Here is a 19682-nt window from a genome sequence, read left to right as displayed (position 1 = left end):
CATGATCTTGGTTGTTTAAAAAGAAGCCCTGCTCTTGGCCTGTGTGCAGAATATTAACCTCATAAAATCATTTGGAAACCATCGTGTAATGGTGACAGAAGACCGACCACTAGAGGGCGAGGGTCAACACATTCCCTCCCCATCGGTCAAGACTTGTTCGAGGTGACTACGTGCAGAGACTCTGAGCTGAGATGTAGGCTTTTGATAGCCAGTTCTACAATGGAAGATTTAGATCTTTTTATTCATGTTAGTCAGTCCCTTCCCATCCTTCTATCGGTTCATCCATCCATAAAGACAGCTGTCTATTCCTCCCTCATCTGAAACGGCTAGGAACACATTTAAGTTAACTCTCTCTGCTGGGTTTCATCTCCACGGAGGCTGTTTTCTGTACTCTCCCTGTTATATATATGCCATATTGTCATGGAGAGAAACAGGTGTCTAGCTAACAGCAAAGTTACAACCTCCAGGACCTGACCTTTTCAGCCTCAGCCTCCCCTCCTCCTCAAGTTTGAGGTGAAAAATGAGCAGACAAATGGATGAAGCCACAGCTTGCAATCATGCTACGAGAGATTAATCACTCCTGTCCACTACTTTTAATCACAACTTCACGGAGTTGCCCATCATACATTTTCACACACATACATACTCCTATAATCCTGATAATTAAGTCTCAAATTAATTGATTTTCCCATTAAGATTACAAATGGTCTGTCAGTGTGTCTAGAAGAAACATTTTTCCTTTAAGAAGCTATTTAAAAATAGCTTCGATGACCATGTGCAGTACCCCAAAACACCAGACATATCCCCTGAAATCATAAAAGCAGCAGGAAACTATTTCTTGTGCTTATGAACGCAGATCTTGTAGTCACCTGCAGCTTGATTTCCAGCCCTGGTGTTCCAGCATTGCCATCCCAGGGGAATGTTCATTAATATGCCTTGTTTGCAGTCATGTCTCCGGCAGGAAAACAATTCTGTTGGCCCATGTGGCTGCACTCATGCTAATTAACACCGCAAATATTCATCACTTTTAATACGAACACATGGTCCTTTCACAACAGGGCGGAGGGGCATTATGAATATTTTATGTTCATCCTTCTTTTTCATCTGCTGATTGCTCAGAGAGCACCTTGATAGAGGTGAGATGACGTCAGCACAGGAACAAACGTTGCAGGCTGAACTCACTCACGATACATTTAGGCTGTTTTCTACTGCAGTCGTCTCAGCTGTGCAGAGCGGTTGATCCAAGATTTATCTCTTCTATCTTGTACACCTTTATTTCGGTCTTTCTCTACATTCCCTCTCACGCTAATATCTTGCAGACACCAGGCCATCATTCTTTCTTGTAGCTCTTTTGAAGGGAAGTTAGACAGCAGAGCAAGTGTCAGCAAAAGTAATTAAATGCTGTCTCATGAGCCATCTAGTACACGTAATGAAGAGCTGGCCACACAGACTTGTCTGCCACACTCCTCCACCCTCACTCTCCTCCTCTCTTCCTTTCAGTCTCTACTCAAACAGGACAGTTGGGCAGTTCCTCTTTCCCCGAGTCGCCCCGCCATCCATCATCGGCAAAGCATCAGCCGTAACAAATTACCTTCCTCCCTCTCCGACCAATCGACTGTCGCCGCTGCTCCATTTACCTTAGAGGATGCTAATGACATCATTTACCAGCTGTCAGTCAAATGCTCAACCGCCACTCAAGCCCGGGTGGTGAAATCTGGAGAATTGTGCTGGAGACGCACTTTGGTGGGTGAACACGGTGGTAATCACAGAATAATGACTTTGCTGATACTGCCTGAAAGCAATCAAAAAGTCGATGTCACATGGTGATAACAGCGAGGTGCGTTTCAGCATTCAAAGCCTTGAAGTAGACAAAACTTGCATGCTTGCGCACGTACAAAACGAAAGCATTCACACACATGTAAGAACACACGCGCACATGTTCACTTCTGTCAGAGTGCCTGTTTTTTCTTTAGTGAGCAGCAGAAAAAGAGAATACAGGGAATCCATTTCCCCGTTATTGAAATGGTAATTACATTCTCCCTCCCTGCCACCATGTTCCATTAATAATTATCTCCTTCAAAGTTGACCATGATGCCATTAAAAAATAAAACAATGCCACAGAGATGGACATGAAAGGATGCCTGTCTCTTATCACGCTGTACAGAGAGAGGGTTGTATTAAATTTAGAAGCTGATAAAAATATATTGGCGAAAAATAAATGTTTTGGAAGCTGACAGCACTGAAGATAAAGAAAATGATGCAGTTATCAGAGTTAAATCATTATATATTTCTAATACATTAAACATTTCTGTAGCTACCAGAGATTATTGAATCAAAACACGTATTGGCAGGTTTAAGACGAGCGTCGTTTGTCCACTCGCTATGTAGGCAACATACATCGTTTACTTCTGCTTTCTGTTTCTGAAATGATAGTGACACTAAATATTCTAACAATGCCACCTGTGCTGTTTTTTGTGCCCCGTCACCTGCGCAGTCTGTGAGCGAGGACGTTTGGGGACGCACAACAAAACTAAGTTCTCCATCTGACATGCACACACACAAACACACACTTCATAGGCTTCCCACTTGGGCCAACAGTCCTGCTGCTCCGTGGTTACAAAGACATTGTAGATGACGACACGGCACAACCTTCATCCAAATGGTAATAGTGCCTTTTACTAGGATGAGGATTGTCAGATGTGACAAAATTAATATGGGTCACATAGCCGACGGCATTAACTGTAGTAAAAGATTGTTGACAACAACTGCCGGCTCTCCATCCGCATTGCTTTCAAATCTCGCTTTGCACACATAATAACTAGAGCTGAAATCATTAGTGGATGAACTGATTAATATAAAATGTGAGGACTGGCGGCTTTTTATATCATTGTAAATTGAATATATTTGGGTTTTGGACTGTTTGTTGAACAAAACAAATCATTTAAAACGTAACCATAAAACATATAATGTCGTTTTATAGACAAAATGATAACGATTAAATAATCGTTAGTTGCAACCCTAGTAATGACCTTTCCCAGCATAATGCAAAAATCTTTGTATATTTATCTCAGACATTAATGTTGCCGCACCTTTACACTGCGCGATGTGTTGTATAAAATGGCAAACAAGAGACAGTGTGGGAGAGCCATTTCACAGAGTGAAGAACAAGAGGTGAATGCTGCAGACAGATAACCAAATTATATTTAGCATATTCAGCTTTTCTTGTTAGACTCTCCTGACAACCCCGTCATGGCTCTGCTGAGAGTAACTAAGTGGAAAGGCCCTACTTTCACCCATTACAATTTAAATTATGTATCTTCCCCCTACGGCTGGAATGTAAGGAGTCACTATAACTGGGTATTTCAATAAAATAAAATAGAGTGGTACTGAAAATGGTAAATGTAACTTTATTAAAACAGTGAAAAGCAGCTTTTTCTCTCTCAGTGATGCCTTAGGGACCTTTCTTTTGACAGTGTTACTGTACTACAGGGAACAGCACATACTGTATTGTAGGCAAGACAGATATACACTGTCTCAATGTACACACATACGTTCCCTCTCTTACATGCATTATACAGTATGAACAAGTACCAACACACACAAAACAAAAACACTAGAGACTATTACATGTAAATTCCCAATATCTCCCCCCAGACACACACACACACACACACACACACACACACACACACACACACACACACACACACACACACACACACACACACACACACACACACACACACACACACACACCTCTGAAGACCGCCCTCCATCAATCCTATTCTTCCTTCCACATAAGTGATGCAGGGTCGACGCCGGCTGTTGCTGCTAGCTGTTGTTGCCATATTTAGAGTGCCAGCACTGCAAGCCCAGACAAACTGTCAGAGGAGCTCTTTTTCAACAACCGGCTGTGAGGTGCAGCACAACCCATATGGATGACTGGAGAGCAAAGTCGCCTGGGAAATCGCCACTTACTGCGAGTCAAGAAATGCTGATGAAAGCCAAGTGCTGACCTTGGTTTGTGCACAGCTTTGCATTAATGAGTGTTTTATTAGGACACGGTTGTTGCAGAAAATATGAACATTCTGCATTAATTGTCCCAGAGGGATGAGTAAATTGGATGTGATTAAACATCCATTCAACGACATCAAAACTGGTATTATTTCATTATATCTCGTATAATAACTCCCATCAGGAAGGATCGCTGTCCTCGTGTCTACCAATGATGCATTATTGCAGAGAAATTCTGTCTGTAAAAATCGGTTTGAATACCTTTTTGGATCCAATTGAAGCTTTCTGAAAAACTGAAGTCAGTGAAGTTCAACATGAATAATGCAAAGGGAACCCATTAGGCCAATTACACGGCTTTCACACCAAAAATTTGACATTGCAAAGAGCAAGGCCGTTTTTGGTTATGGCGAGAGCTGCACGCGCCATAGCAGTGGACACGTCGCAGATTTTTCGGCAAATTAGCGGATTTCTATGTGCAACGGGATTTAAGGATCAACAGGATTGATAGCTGCTTTATATAATTATGTGCTGCTCTTCATTCTACACAATACCTCTCGCTGTTGCATGTTTGGTCTGACACACTGCGGCAAGACTCAAAGAGAGTAACTTCATTTATGCGAGTCTGGCTTTGGCCCAGCCGACCTCTTGCCTTCTTGCTGTTGTGTGAAAGGTGGACTGTTGAGAAACACCATGACCCCCCCCCCCCCCCCAAACAAAACAAAACACTGAGTACCAGATGTCTTCCACATGCGTCAACACCCTTACAATGATAGATGAAGTGCTTCAAATGAAAACACAGAAGGAGTTATTCATCACTGGATTATCAGGTGGTACTAATGATGAGGCAGCCATATTCCAGCACGTATCTACTATAAAACACACCGACCCACACACACACCTTTTTATTGTCTACAAGGAATCTAAAGTGTAAACTGTACTGCCGTGCAAAAATCATTACACACACACAGAGTTTGTATCAGAAATGCACACCACTTATTAATAAACAAACAGTTGTAAATAAAAGAAAAGCTAGATGAATAAATAAATCAAAAAGACAAGAAAACTTCTCCCTGCTGATTTCCAGTGAGCTGCCGCTGTGAAGATGGGACAACGGTATCATTATCTTGACACACAACAAAACAAAGTGTTAGCTCTGCATCTCTGCTCATGCAACTCTGATGGTTTGATGCTAATGGCTGATGATCTCTCTGGTCTGATTAGTGAGCTCAACGCTGCCTGAGATCAGAGACCCCTCCTTAGGCACACACACACACACACACACACACACACACACAAAAAACTGAAGCACAGAAGAAAAAGAAACAAGTCCGTGCGAAAACACAAAGCTCGGCATTTACGCTGAGCTCTTGCTACACACTCATAAACAAAAAAGCCCATACAAACAAAAACAAACTACATACACACCACTACAATATCTCAAACAACAAACACACCAATGTGTTGCGATGCATTTACAGACACACATTCACGCACTGTCCGAGTGCGCAAAAACAATAAAGCAAACCTTGTTAAGGGAGTGGGAGGTGAGGCAGCCAGGCAGAAAGATATAAATAGCCTGTCTGAATTCAACAATAGAGGTGGAAGGGGGTCGAGAGACAAGAATGAGGAGGAGGAAAAGAGGGAGAGAGACCACAGGACGGAGAGAAAGAGAAAAAGAAATAGCTATTAGAGAAGGAAAGAGGTAAAGATCTGTTGTAAATGAAACCAGAATGGAATAAGAAAACAGCGGGTCTCATTGCAGGAGAGAAGAGGAGAGGGGAGGGGGAGGGGCTGGTTTACGGTGTCCCGATACGAGTCATAGATGTACCGCTTCATGCAAAGCACGACAGCAGCAGTCACAGCGTGTGCAGCACTTTCACAAACTGTCCCAGGCTGCTTCTTGGAATCTTAAACACGGCATCCATCTAAACCCTTTGGCACCCGCACGCACATTATCCTCGTCACATCTTCTGACCGGACACATGACCGCCCATTTCATTAATCACGTATTCATGAGCGTGTTAACCTTCTGGCAAAGTGGAGGAACTGTCCTGTTGCTAAAAAGCAGAGGCAGAAATCATTTGCATTAGGGGTCTTAAATTGATTTGCGGCGAGGAGCCTTAAATACAATTGAAATAGCATCTTAACGCGATGTCATATTGTTTAATAGAAGCCAAACACAAAGTGATGTGTGACGAGAGGGTCGGTCTGCTGCTGCTGGGGCTTTTGAGGATTTCCACGTGAATAATCCCACATGGGACAGGTCACTCTGCAACATGGTTGAACAAAGCAGATTATCTATTCTCCTGTTTCACCTCAGACCAAATCAGGAATTAAATGTCAAACACCAAAAGAAATAAAAAAGGCTTTGCTTCACATCTGTTCTAAATTTAGCTGAAGTGCGAGGGGACCAGGTTCAAGGTCTCTTGATGAAGGGCACTTTTACAGGACACTGACACAGACAATGCCTTTTGTTAGTGATTGAACTTGGTTTGCAGAGCTGCAACTAATGTTTATTTTCTACTATTTGATTAATTTGTGTTGTCCTCCCGATTGCCATACACCTTTTGTCCTCTGGGGTCCCAACATCTGTGAGAAAAGGCCCGTTTGTTTTTTGTTGTCTTGACCATTGCTTGACCCCAGAGGACAACAGTTATTAAATCCAATATAAAAAAAAAACATAATTCAATAAAATTCCTTAACATTTATTTGAATCGTGAAGAGCATAGTATTGAACGACCCATATTATTTTCAGACCATTTGATGAATAAAAAAACATTTTGATGGCAATAGATTTCATTTGGGGTCAGAATGACCCGAGGACAACACGAGGGTCAAAGGAATAGTTTAACATTTTGGAAAATATGCTTGCTAGCTTTCTTGCAGAGAGTTAGAGGAGAAGATTGATACCATTCTCAGATCTGACCCGACTTGGGTAGCATAAAGACTGGAAACTAGCCTGGCCCCGCCGAGGTATAGTCCAGCACCCTGGTGAAACCCCAAGAGGTCATTTTTACACTTTGGTTTTTCTACATGTTACTGAGTAAGTTTTAAAAGGTTCTGGGAGGTGGACGCTTCCACCTTTGGACAGAACTAAACTAGTTTCTCCTTTTCCTGTTTTTATGCTAAACTGTCTCCGAGCTGTGCTAACACAAGAGTGACGTTGAACTTCTCATCTAACTCCTTCAGAAAACATCAAACTATTCCTAAAATCATTTAGATGTCATTTATGTTTTTAGATTAATCAGAAAATACTGAAAAACAACCATTCCAAAACCCAAGTCACATTTTCATATCATAATAAATATATTGTAATGCAGAGAAAGGAAACACATCTATGCATTTGAGAAACTGGAACAAGCAAACATTTTTCTTGAGGAATGACTAATTCATTCAGCACTCTTGTCAATCGACTGATTTATTACTAAACTATTCAGTAAAATGTAATGTAGTATGTCACCGAGCAGCCAAGACTGAGTCCCTCTGTACAAAGCCAAGTTTAAAAGCACCGTAAGTGGAAATAATTCTACTGTGTATTGTCCAAAACAAAGTGAAATCAGGTTCTGGCAGTATTTCACAGAGTCCTGCTCTGCAGTCCGGAGCTGACCCCCACTCTCATCCGGTGTCAAACTCCTCTGGCTAAAACACCGGTTGAAGCTCATCCAAGACTGAAAGACTGTGTGCACGAGATCAGTAGTAGTGGCATCGAATTCTGGTGACAAACGGTGAGTGCTGGTGATGGAGTAATCCCATTCACAACAACAAAGCCCAACCCCCCACGACACACACTCACGATCCCTGGAGTTGCAAGGGGGGGCTAGGTGTGTACGCGTGCATGTAGATGTGCGTGTGTGTGTTGCTAAGGGTGAAATTGTAATCTAGCAGATTATGTGTGTGTGTTAATGAAAAGGCTCTGATCTGGGTCCTTGTCTAACCTGCTTACGCCTCGCCGAGTCTACATGGCCCCATCTGTCCCTCCTCTTTCTCTTCCGCTCTGCCCCTGTCCCATCTTCTCCATCCCTGCCTTTTCTTTTCCTCCCTCCCATCCTCCTCCTCCTCCGCAGCCAGGCAACAACACAAACAAGTCCCTCTTCCTCCTTTACTACCACCTCCCCTTGCTCCATCCATCCATGCTAATTGAAAAACCACTCTCTCTCTCTATTTCTCTTTCCCATTCTTAGTACTTACATGTCACCTCCATGTTTCCAAGTGTGGTGCGATACTCTCCACAGTGACTGGTGAATCCTCGTGCTTTGCCAGAGAAGGAGTTTTTAGCGCCCAACGGGAGACAGGGATGGATGGAAGGATGGATGGATGAAGCAGATGGCTTCTTGGAGGAGCGGTATAGCTGATTGTGGACAGTTAGCTTTAGCGTTAGCCACAATAAGAGAAGACTCGTCTGTCAACACAGCTTGTGCACCTTCTCCTTCTGCCTTTTCCTTTCTTGGCTATGTGTTCCTTCAGGTTTCCTGTTTGATTCTCTCTTTTAGCATATTCCCTTGAATAAAACAAAACAAAAACAAAAACACAACACACTCTTTCTTATTTAACTCTGTCCCCTCTATTATGATATTTCTGTGTGCCTCTCTATCTGCTTTCCTCCCTCCCTCTGTGACTGTAAAAGCATCAGAAAGCCTGCTCTGCTCCGCTTATGTTGATCTCCGGGCTTATGCCCTGATTGGACACACGCCACGATCAGAGACACCAATGATGGTTCAGCAAGTGGATCACATGATAAGTGTGTGTGAAAGGGGGGGGGGAGAGAGGTTTGGATGGAGGGGGAGGGAGGGATGAGAGAAGAGTAGGAGAAGAAGGAGGAGGGGTATGGTGAGTGGCTGCAAGCCGCTACAGCAGTGAGGGATTTTTTTTCTCTCCAAGCGCCTGTGCAGCGAGAGATGGAGGCTTGTTTGTTTCCTCCGGTGGGGAGGTGGAGGACGAGAAGCTCTCAGCACAGGCGCTTGGATGAAGAGACGAAAGGCAGCGTTAAAGAAAGATTCTCTGATAGACGCACACAAGCACTCACACCAATAAACACAAGCGTGTGCACAGGCAGCGGAGAAGTGGCTCCATCTTACCGAAACAAAGCCAGAGTAGTGCAGCGCAGCAGCGGTAATTGGGCAGAGGTTGCTATGGAAACAGGGGAAACGGTTGCCTGACGGTCGGAGCTGTGCCCTCGGAGCATCAGACTCTCCTCCATTAAACACACACATCTTTTTTAACTAAACACTATATTCTGAAAGCAAACAAGATAGAATATATACTGTATTGGCTCTAACATGGTGTGTGTGTGTGTGTGTGTGTGTGTGTGTGTGTGTGTGTGTGTGTGTGTGTGTGTGTGTGTGTGTGTGTGTGTGTTTGCGTGTGTGGGGGGGGCTTCAGTGCCACAGTGTTTTTAAGCTTAATTTAAGCCTGTGCGCCTTTGTCTATAATGATCATAAATTAATGTACGAGCCGGTGTGTGTGTGTGTGTGTGTGTGTGTGTGCGTGTACACAAGGCAGATGCTCAGCCAGCCATGAAGAGCCAGCGGCTGGGAGAGCCTTCAGCTTTTAAGAAATGCTCACACACTTGAAGGCCACAACACCGCACACATCGATAAAACCCAAACGAGGTGTTTTCGTATTCCACACCTCAGAAAACTCAGTACCGTCAGTGTCTGGCAGCGACTGTGGGAGCTGCAGGGAAATCTAGCTGAACAACTAGACGCGTTTTGAAGTGGACGCCCTCAGGATTATCCTTGATGCAGCTTATTATCCTTCCACACACCCAGCAGAGGATACATCCTCATATACAGTATGCACATGAGAAATTAAATGTGGCATTGAATTTACATTTACACATTACAATTATAGACTTCTACAGCACAAAGCGGATTGTAGTTAACCAAACACCAACGCATATTATTTTGACTATCCTTTTCTACTGATGAGTAAATACTACTTACGACTCATTCTTCATCAAGACACCATAAAAAAATAAATAATCTAATTTCTTAGTCGACCCCAATAATCAATGACATGACTGATTGCCTGAGACGAAGCAGCTCAAATACAGAGTTCAACAAGTCAGTTTGAATGATCAATTGGTTGCAGTTAAAAGGACAATAACTGTGCTTCAAATCAGTGAAAGTGGGATGGACAGCATTACTGTTATGCATTACTGATCCTAGCCTCGGTTGCCTGCACCATCCATCATTAGGCGAGTCAGCACTTACTGTTAATACAAATCAGTATCCTCTTCGACATTATTCATCTAAACTTTCCTAAATGTTTTAACCTTTGTGTAAAGTCGCTGTTTAATTCCTTCAAGTTTTTGTACAATCTAATCTGAACGATTTGATCAAATCCCACGTTAGTAATTAGACCCCACATGTTTAGTATCACACGGACATACATCACAGAAGGGAAGCTAAAGACACACTATGTGCTCTTTCACTGTGACTTTAAATGTTGATTTTCGTTTATCCTCTCATTTAACTACTCTCTTCACAAGACACCTAAGGCACTTTTCTTTTTATCATTACTAACATTTTGCTATTTGTATTTGCTCATGCTAATGCTCAGGATTTAGTGGGATTTACACTGAGCTTCCCCGGTGTGCCTATTCAGGAAATCTTCCTTCTCTCCATCTTCTAGTTTTATGAAATGTGCAGTCGATGACCATTTCAGTTATAGATAAACAACTCAGTTTCTACCCAGAATTTGGTGAAAAATGACAACTTTCAGACATCATCAGAGGGGCTGATGTCTCCAGAGTGCTTCTAAGTTCAAAGCGGATAGAAACTGAGACACTCAGCATTAGAGTCTGGAAGCACAGAGCTCCGCACGCACCATTTAGCTGATAGGAAGCCCTCGAGACCAAACAGTCTTAATATCGACAAGCTGCTGCTGAATTTTCAAACTCCCAAGGTACCGTGTGATGAAAGATGAGGTCGTGGAGGAAAGAGGGGAGAGGGAAGGGAAGCATCATCTATCCCAACTCAATCGAAACCGACTCTCGCCTTCAAGGGAGGGGTGTGAAGGATGGGATTGGATATTAGGATCACTCGCTAGTGGAGGTGTGTGTTGAGTTCTCCCCCAAGATTAACTCTAAATTCAGCTGAACATGAGATGTGGTAGTCATTTCAAGCCTGTTAGAGAGGGTCCCATCACTGCTGGTGTATCTACCGTTAAATAACTAAAGATTCAGTTCATCATTACAACATTTATATCATCAGACAAACATCCCAAATGATCCTGCGTCACACGAAAATGTTTTATCTCTAAATCCACTAAACCAAAAATAAAATTATACTCAGAAGTGAGTCCACTAAGTTCTTTAAGTGAGTGGCAAAAGTAGAAACACATATAAATGGGGAGGACTTCAATAGACTGAACGGCTACAAACAATGACTTCATTTTCCATCTGGTCTACAATCTGATTCTCCATTTATAGCCTCCTGCAGTCAAAAAACAACACTTTTTACAATCACTTAGTTATTTCCCTTTCGGAAAGTTGAGAGCCAGACTTTATTCACAATCTTGCATCCGATCAATGTTTCAATGCAATAGTTCACAAAACCTACTTGGCTGTCTTCCATCATTTGACTTATAGTGAAATAACAGAGGATAATGCAACTCCAGCATCACTTCATTTATGCACAGGAACCATCCCTCCATTCACAAACACAAATAGGATGTGCAAACTCTTGATATTTAATTTCCTGGATGCTGCAGGCTGAATAAGCAATTACAGTGTCACTTTGGTGAAGCGCAGAATGTGTGCATTTATAGTAGCGTGACATATTGGACCAGAAGAGCAAATGTAGAGGTGAGGACCGACTCATTCATGTGCGAGGAACCGTTTCAATGCTGATCAAAGCCAGTAAATATGAGCAAAGGATTCAGACCACATCTTGGACACAGGGGTATTTGACATCATAACATAATCATAATTTGTTTGACAAATCAGGGAAAAGGGATACGGCATCTGCCGACTGCTACATCTGATGCTCAATTGAATACACAACATACGATATTTGTCATAAACACCTCATTACTATCACCGTCTGGCAGTGCACACACACACACACACACACACACACACACACACACACACACACACACACACACACACACACGTATTTCCTGCGTGAGCCGACTCAAGTTTACAGTATGTTTATCATCTTCATCCAGACTCCATCGAGCTCCAAATGAAGATGTAGTAGCTTAATCAGCGGCTCAGCTAATAGAGGAAGCTAATGTTTCATATCCGAAAAAAAACAAAATAGGAACAATTCAAATTGTATAAAGCCTCTTGAGATGTGTGTGCAGTTACCTCTCAATCTGCACCCTTAAAAAAGAAACGCTTAAAGCATCCGAGCAAACAGGAAAAAAACATTTCCATGTCTATGCACCTTAATCAGGCTGACTATTTGCATGGTGACTCTTGGCAATGCCATTCTAATAACTATCAGAACTTGAGATACGATTAATACTATTGTAAGAAAGAGGGAGCTGAGGGACTGTGCTTCCTGCCGGTGTCTACAACACCAATTCAATGAAGCACGGCACAAATCCTACTGCTCTGCCATGTGTCTACTATCCTACTGTTCTGTATGAAGTTCACCTTAATTCTGTGAAAACACAGTTTTGTCCTTGGTGTCATCATCTATTAGGTGTCATTTTGGATTTACTTAAGTTTGAAACCCATGTTAGGAAACTGTCATAAGACCGTGTATATCTATATCTGGAGATGAAATATTCCATGATTTATACGTCATACTGTCCAATGAAATGGCACCATTGCCAAATTCTTCAAAAATATAGATCTCTCACACACACACACAGAGCTTATTCACATTACATCTATTGTACAAAATATATCTGTACTGTTCAACTTTTTCCAGCTGTGAGAAGTCCATAATCAAAAATCAAACACATCTAGTGTGCACACTGGCATCAAGTGTACTTCATTTTGGCACTTTCCCAGTTTAAGACTCAAAACCTAGTTATAAACAGAATGTAGAGTAGAAATGGGACACAGTGAGGTTTCTTATTCATATCAACCTCCCATCTCCCAAAAACACACACACGCAGTGTACCTTGTTGAAGTCTTCGCTTGTGGCTCTCATCTCTTTCCAGGTTTTGTTGAGCAACTGGATGCAGATGCAGAAGAATTCTTCAAAGGATCGATCGTGGGTGAAGAACATGGGGTGGAAGTCGTGGCAGTTTTCACTGGCTGTAGACACAAGAGAGAGAAAAGTTGTCACCTACTACTGTACAGCAAGAGTTTAAATGAAAGCTGAGAGCAGTTAATTTAGCCTGTTAGCTCTTTTTTTTTTAGCATTTGATGGATAGAGATTGTATGGACCCAGTTTAGAGGTGAAATACTGCTCCTTATTTATTTGGAGTAGATGGCTCAGAATTACACATTCAACCTTTAAGCTAATTCCTGTGTTTTATTTCTCGGGGGCCTTAATGTTGATCTATAATACATGAAGGACAGTGAAACATGAGTGGTATAAATTTAGCACACGTAAACCACTTTATCAGTGACGCATGTGATCTGGATTTTTGTTGATGTTATCACTGCACCCTCTTACTTAGAGCGCAATAAATCGAATCCCAAAAGGCCTGATCCCGATTCATATCCACTAAATGTCCACATGCACAACAAATAGATAAAAGAACAGCCAGTTGGTCAGCTAAGGGATCATTTACATTTGACCTCTCTCCTCCGTTGAGCAACTCATGCCATATGGTGAGCTTGAATCTATAAATATGCAATTGGGCCTGAAGGAATGCGGCCCCTCGCTGGGACCTGAACACCTGACTAATGCACCACAACCACAGGGCCAAGCGGCCCACACACACACCGCTACTGCAGGTAAACATCACTTAGCTAGAAAATGTTACAGATGAAATCATCAAATAACTGCTGCTGAAAGGTTCTGCATTTCACTTAAAGTGACAAATGTTTAATGATCATACATGATCATTCTGGCACTTTAGCTTCAATGAATATTTCATCAGGCTTGTGTACTCTAGATTCATATTATATAAGACAGAGTATAGAGTAATACCAAATGTGAAGGACTGCTAATGAGAGATCTGATACAGACATGGCATGAAGTTGACGTGTTTAGTTTTAGTTTGTTTAAAGACACAGCCCTGAGAGTGAGACACGGTTCCCAAACGAACAAGGCTGTGTGTTATTGAAAATGTAACTCCTCATCAACTTAAAACACAGAAATACCCCTTGGAGACAAATTGTGACCAGCAAACACTATTCCAACTGGATTAATTGAGATTTTTTCATTTTCCAAAACCAGAGGTGGTTTATTTTCAGTGAACAGAAGCGTTTCAATCCCGACTATCGGTGTAATGGTGTGTTTGAAATAAGAATGAGAGGAAAGAGGCAAAGTCAGGGCTCTTGAGTGCCTAAATCATATTAACCAAGAGGTACAATAACAAGGCTTGACATTCATTTGAACTAAATTTGTCTCCCTCTCGTCCTCTTGGTGAGACAAGTGGGTTGGTTCATTTAAAGAGTTTCAGAGCAGCAGGGGCACTGGCCCACCACGAGCAGCCATGAAATTGGATGGAAGGGGTCAGGCAGCAATTGAAACTTCACAGTATAATGAGTGATGCCCGCAGGCCACAGGCACAGCGACTTGAGCCTTGATTTGGAGCGATGGATGGTGAGATTAAGGGGAGGGCGAGGTGGAGAAATCCAGGGGGGATGGGCTACCAGTGCCGGTAGTCAATCAGGAAACTAATGGAGGTGAGCCAAAACAGATGCTGACTGGCTGCTTAGTCAACAGTACATAGCCCTTGGGGACAGGAGAAGAAATAACAAGAAAAGATGAAAAAGAAAGGGTGAATTCAAAAAAGTCAAATACCCTTTAGGCCGACAGGTAAAAGTCGTTTGGGAGGTTGAAGTTTGGAGTGACCTCTGAGCTAAATGGGCTGTTTATTGATAGGACCAACGGAGCCCTGAGGTGGCAAGGTGAGGGGAATTACATGTCAAGGCTTATTTGGGGGATACAGACAGTAAGCAGTCTCATGTGGCTCTGCAGAAATTTCTCCATCCTCAGGTTTCGTGAGGCATGCTGAGTCGCAGACAGTTTTATTGCTTCTAACAGGGCTCAGCATGACCTGAAGCAGCGCAGCGATGAGGCAAAAAAACAACATTTTAGTGGGTTGATGCTCAAAATAGTTCTCAAACAGTGTTGTGCATTGTAATACTCTTATTACAAACTTACCCAAATGGTTACAGAATGTGAATCACTAAATATTTTATCAAACAAACATAATTCATCCATGCTGAGGAAATCATTTCAAAAAGGGGAAATCTCTGCAAAGCTGCTCTGCATTTTGGCAAACTCTTGAGATGAAAACACAACAGTGTGATGGTGTATTACTTGTATTTCTCTGGGGAAAATATTAGATCACACCTCATTTATAATGACTCAAAGACATGTAATGTTTACCCTTGGGGGTATGTATAAAAAGGGCTACAAGTTCAATGGTTCATTGCAAACTTGCGCAAATTAAAGCTAAAAGTCAGAAACATAAGAGGGAAACATTACTATCCCAATACTTACAGACTGTACTATATTTTATTGAAGCTTCAACAATTACCAGCTATTTGAAAGTATAGTTTCTGCAGAAGAATAGTCCAAATCAACAATTCAGTGCTTCTTTTTTCAGCTGCTTTCCTCCAGCTCGCTGAAATGTCACGTCTGAATCATTTTCACTACCGCACAAATGCACTCAAAATAATCCCCCTGAACGGAGAATGCACTGAGAGAGTGCAAAGTCATGTTACTGTGATTAGGTAACTATTGCTTTAAGCCTTACTAGTCTTAAAATCGGCCTTGTTTTTTTCTTCTTCTTCCAAAGTGATGCTTCAGCATTATTCTGACACAATGATACAATGAAAAACTGCAGCACCCATCACACTGACTGACGGGGCTTGCTGTAGTAGCTGGATTGGCTGTGCTGAAGAAAAAAAAGAAACATAGAGCTTGGCAACACACGACCTTAATCCGGGTCTGACTGCAGTCATCGTGTGCGTGTGTGTGTGTGTGTGTGTGTGTGTGTGTGTGTGTGTGTGTGTGTGTGTGTGTGTGTGTCTGGTAACATGGAGCCATTAGGAAACTTCTTTCAATAACACAAACTGTCATTACTGTTTTTTACATTAGGGACTCTCATAACAGCATCTTAATTTAGGGAGATAAAGAGTGGGACTTGAAGTATCACTCAAGATATAGAAGACATACATTCAGATTAATTAAGAGGTCTTTCGCCTGAGAAGCTATTGTTTCATATTCTGTCTTCAGCAGTGACGTCATGAGCTGTATCCATTTATTTTCCTTACATACCGTTAGTGCCCTGTATATACAGATGAATGAGGATAACACAAGGTCAGGGCAAAAGTGCATTACACTATACCCGTCAGTGTTTGAAACCTGAATGTACCGCTCACTTTCAGTAAACTAGGGATTGAAGTGAATCAGAAAGTGAATTCAGACACAGTGTAAAGTAGGTTTCCTGTGCAATCACTGATTGACAGGTGACCAAAGAGAGCAGTGCAGCATCACATGTCTTCTTTATGAGTTTCGCTGTATTCTACCAGCTCATTTCTACTATCTATCTATCTATCTATTAGTTGAGACAGGTTATGTAAAACTTCTCTACCTTCCTTCCTTTCTACTGAGGAACAGCCTTCTCTCCCACAGGCAGGCTACATGGTCATAGAGATGGGGTGGGCGACTGGACACATCAAGTGCCTGAGGAGTCGGACACTTCTCGGTGGATGAGTCACAGTCGCAGCCACGTAACGGCAGAGCAGATGAACTCTCTTTAAACCACACTCTTTGGCCGAGCATATAGGTCCACAGCAGACCGTTTAGATGGATGGAAAATGGCCTGTAATGGGTTTTCTTTGTATCCATCTGCACAGCCAGATGTTCAGTGCCTGTACCACCCATAAAGTAGGTAACAGGACACTGGGATGACCAGTTTAGGTTAAGCCGGACCATATGCCCCATGTGTATCATCAGAACAACATTTTTATGGTTACAGTACACTACTTTGTGACCATATGTCACGACAAAATAATGACAAAGAGATCTGATTTAGTGTTTGCTTTTGTTGTGATCAGACATAGTGCAAGAACTACTACACAACTCGAGGGAGTATGTGTTGCTTGAGGATGCTTTATTTTAGTTTATTTTGACTAATACACTATTCTTCCCCACTAACATTACTATCCTGTTGCCAGGCCTCTCTTGGGCAAACAAAGTGCTCAGAATTACTCATTTTTAGCTCAAAGGGTCACGAAACCTGTTCGGAAGAGAGGGATTTGAGGTATCAACTTTCAGTTAGGTAAAAAAACCCATCAGAATTTAAAAAGTTTGCACACAACAGGGACGATGTTTCTGATGCAGAGCCAGACGCTAATGCTTAGCTGAATTAATTAGCTGAATCGATTGTATAAAAACTAACATTGGATTTTAGGTACATGTAACTGCCAGCGATGGTAGCTTTGCAGCCATGTTGCAACAAGTTTATTGACACTTGGGAAGTTGCCAAGTTGCCAAGTGGGAGATAATGTTGCAGTGGGCAGAGAAGAGTTTTAAGTCAGTTCTATCCATCTCCTGCAATATATGATATGTGGCTGGGCTGAGGTCAAGGGTCACGGTCATCTTCCCGAGGTGACTTGGATTATGTGTATGTGAGTGCAAGCGTGACTGAGTGTGGGACAGCTGTTGCCTGACAGGCTCTGATCAAAGTCCATTCAACGCGAGGGCTCTGACGTCAACTCAGAACTAATTACTCAATTGGCCACCAGATGAGTCCTAGAGAAGAGAGGTGACTAAGCATGTCTGTTAAAAGTGTATGTCAGTTTGTGCGCATGTGTTTAAAGGAGTGTGGGGGGGGAGGAGAGACAGAGGAGAGACAGAGACACGAGAGAGACAGAGACAGAGATACAGAGAGAGAGACAGAGAGAGAGACAGAGACGGAGAGGAGACAGAGAACGAGAGAGACCAAAGAGAGAGAGACAGAGACAGGGAAGAGAGAGAGAGACAGAGAGAGACAGAGACAGAGAGAGAGAGAGAGAGAGAGAGAGACAGAGAGAGACAGAGAGAGAAACAGAGACAGAGACAGAGAGAGAAACAGAGACAGAGAGAGAAACAGACAGAGACAGAGAGAGACAGAGAGAGACAGAGAGACAGAGACGGAGAGAGACAGAGACAGAGACGGAGAGAGACAGAGAGAGACAGAGAGAGAGAGAGGAGAGAGAGAGAGAGAGAGAGACAGAGAGAGACAGAGAGACAGAGACAGAGAGACAGAGACAGAGAGAGACAGACAGAGACGGAGAGAGACAGAGAGCGAGACAAGAGGCTGAATGACACCCTGGCATCTGTCAAGGTCCAAAGTGTATTTGTGTTCATGAGTGTGCACAAAGTAAGCGAAAAGACCACCAGAGTCACCTTGTAGCTTTGCCACATGATGAATAAACAGCAATAAGTGTCATCCTCACTATAATTACAATACCAGCATGCTCTGATGTCCAACTGTGACAAGGGGAGTGTGTGTGTGTGTGTGTGTGTGTGTGTGTGTGTCCAGTGAGCAGCCTCGACACCATCTTTCCGGTCCACTCACTGTTTGCAGGATGCCAAGGCAGCAGGTACACAAAGATGTAAACCACAGCCGGCTGGATGACTTCGCCAGCTGACGGTGTAGTTCTCATGCAACAGCAATCAACACCACAGATAGTGGTGATGCGCGCATATTATATATATATATATATATATATATAATTACATATATCATATACATATATATATATATATATCCTATAATATATATACTCATATTATATATATATAATATTATATATATCATATATATAATATTATACATCTATATACTATATAGATATATCATATATAATATCTCATTATCCTTACATATACATTCTATATCATATATTTAATTATATATATATCTATATATATATACATATACATAACTAATACACATATATATAATATATATATAATCATACATATATATATACATTATTAATATATTATATATACTACCATATATATCATATATCATACACTAATATACTAATAATACATATATATACACACTATATCCATATCCATATATATACCACATATATATTATTCACATATATATACAATAACTATAATCTAATAAAATATCTATATATATATAATATATATAATATAGATATATATTATATATATATAACAACACATATATTATATCTATATATATATATATGATATATATACTCCACACCCTCATATATATATATAATTATAGATATATATAGAATATATATATTATACACACACACATATTATATATATATATATATATATATATATATATATATATATATATATATTATAATATATATATATAGTATACTATACGATACACTCATATATATATATATATTCATAATTATATATATATATAACTAACCACTATACATCTATATACATATATATGTATATATATGTATATACTATAAACACTATAATGATATATATAAATATATACTATACATTCATCATATATACATCTATATATATCTAGTTATCTATATATATCTATATTCTATATTCTCTTCCATACTA

General features: G+C 41.3%; 1 protein-coding gene across 4 annotated transcripts in view; it reads right to left on the bottom strand.

Moving 5' to 3' along the window:
• elmo1 (engulfment and cell motility 1 (ced-12 homolog, C. elegans)) overlaps positions 1–19682 on the bottom strand; it is a 104926-nt gene that overhangs the window by 20805 nt on the left and 64439 nt on the right. For 3 of the 4 annotated variants that reach the window (XM_029442744.1, XM_029442742.1, XM_029442743.1), the window contains one exon: positions 13095–13231. In XM_029442744.1, coding sequence (XP_029298604.1) covers positions 13095–13231 — 137 coding nt within the window. Of the gene's footprint in view, positions 1–8202; positions 8632–13094; positions 13232–19682 lie in introns of those variants that run through there. The other variant, XM_029442745.1, reaches the window with a different exon arrangement.

The sequence above is a fragment of the Cottoperca gobio genome, chromosome 11, assembly GCF_900634415.1.
Source record: "Cottoperca gobio chromosome 11, fCotGob3.1, whole genome shotgun sequence".
Classification (NCBI taxonomy): Eukaryota; Metazoa; Chordata; class Actinopteri; order Perciformes; family Bovichtidae; genus Cottoperca; species Cottoperca gobio.
The sequence above is the reverse complement of the archived record's forward strand: the minus strand, read 5'-3'. Positions and strand labels throughout refer to the sequence as shown.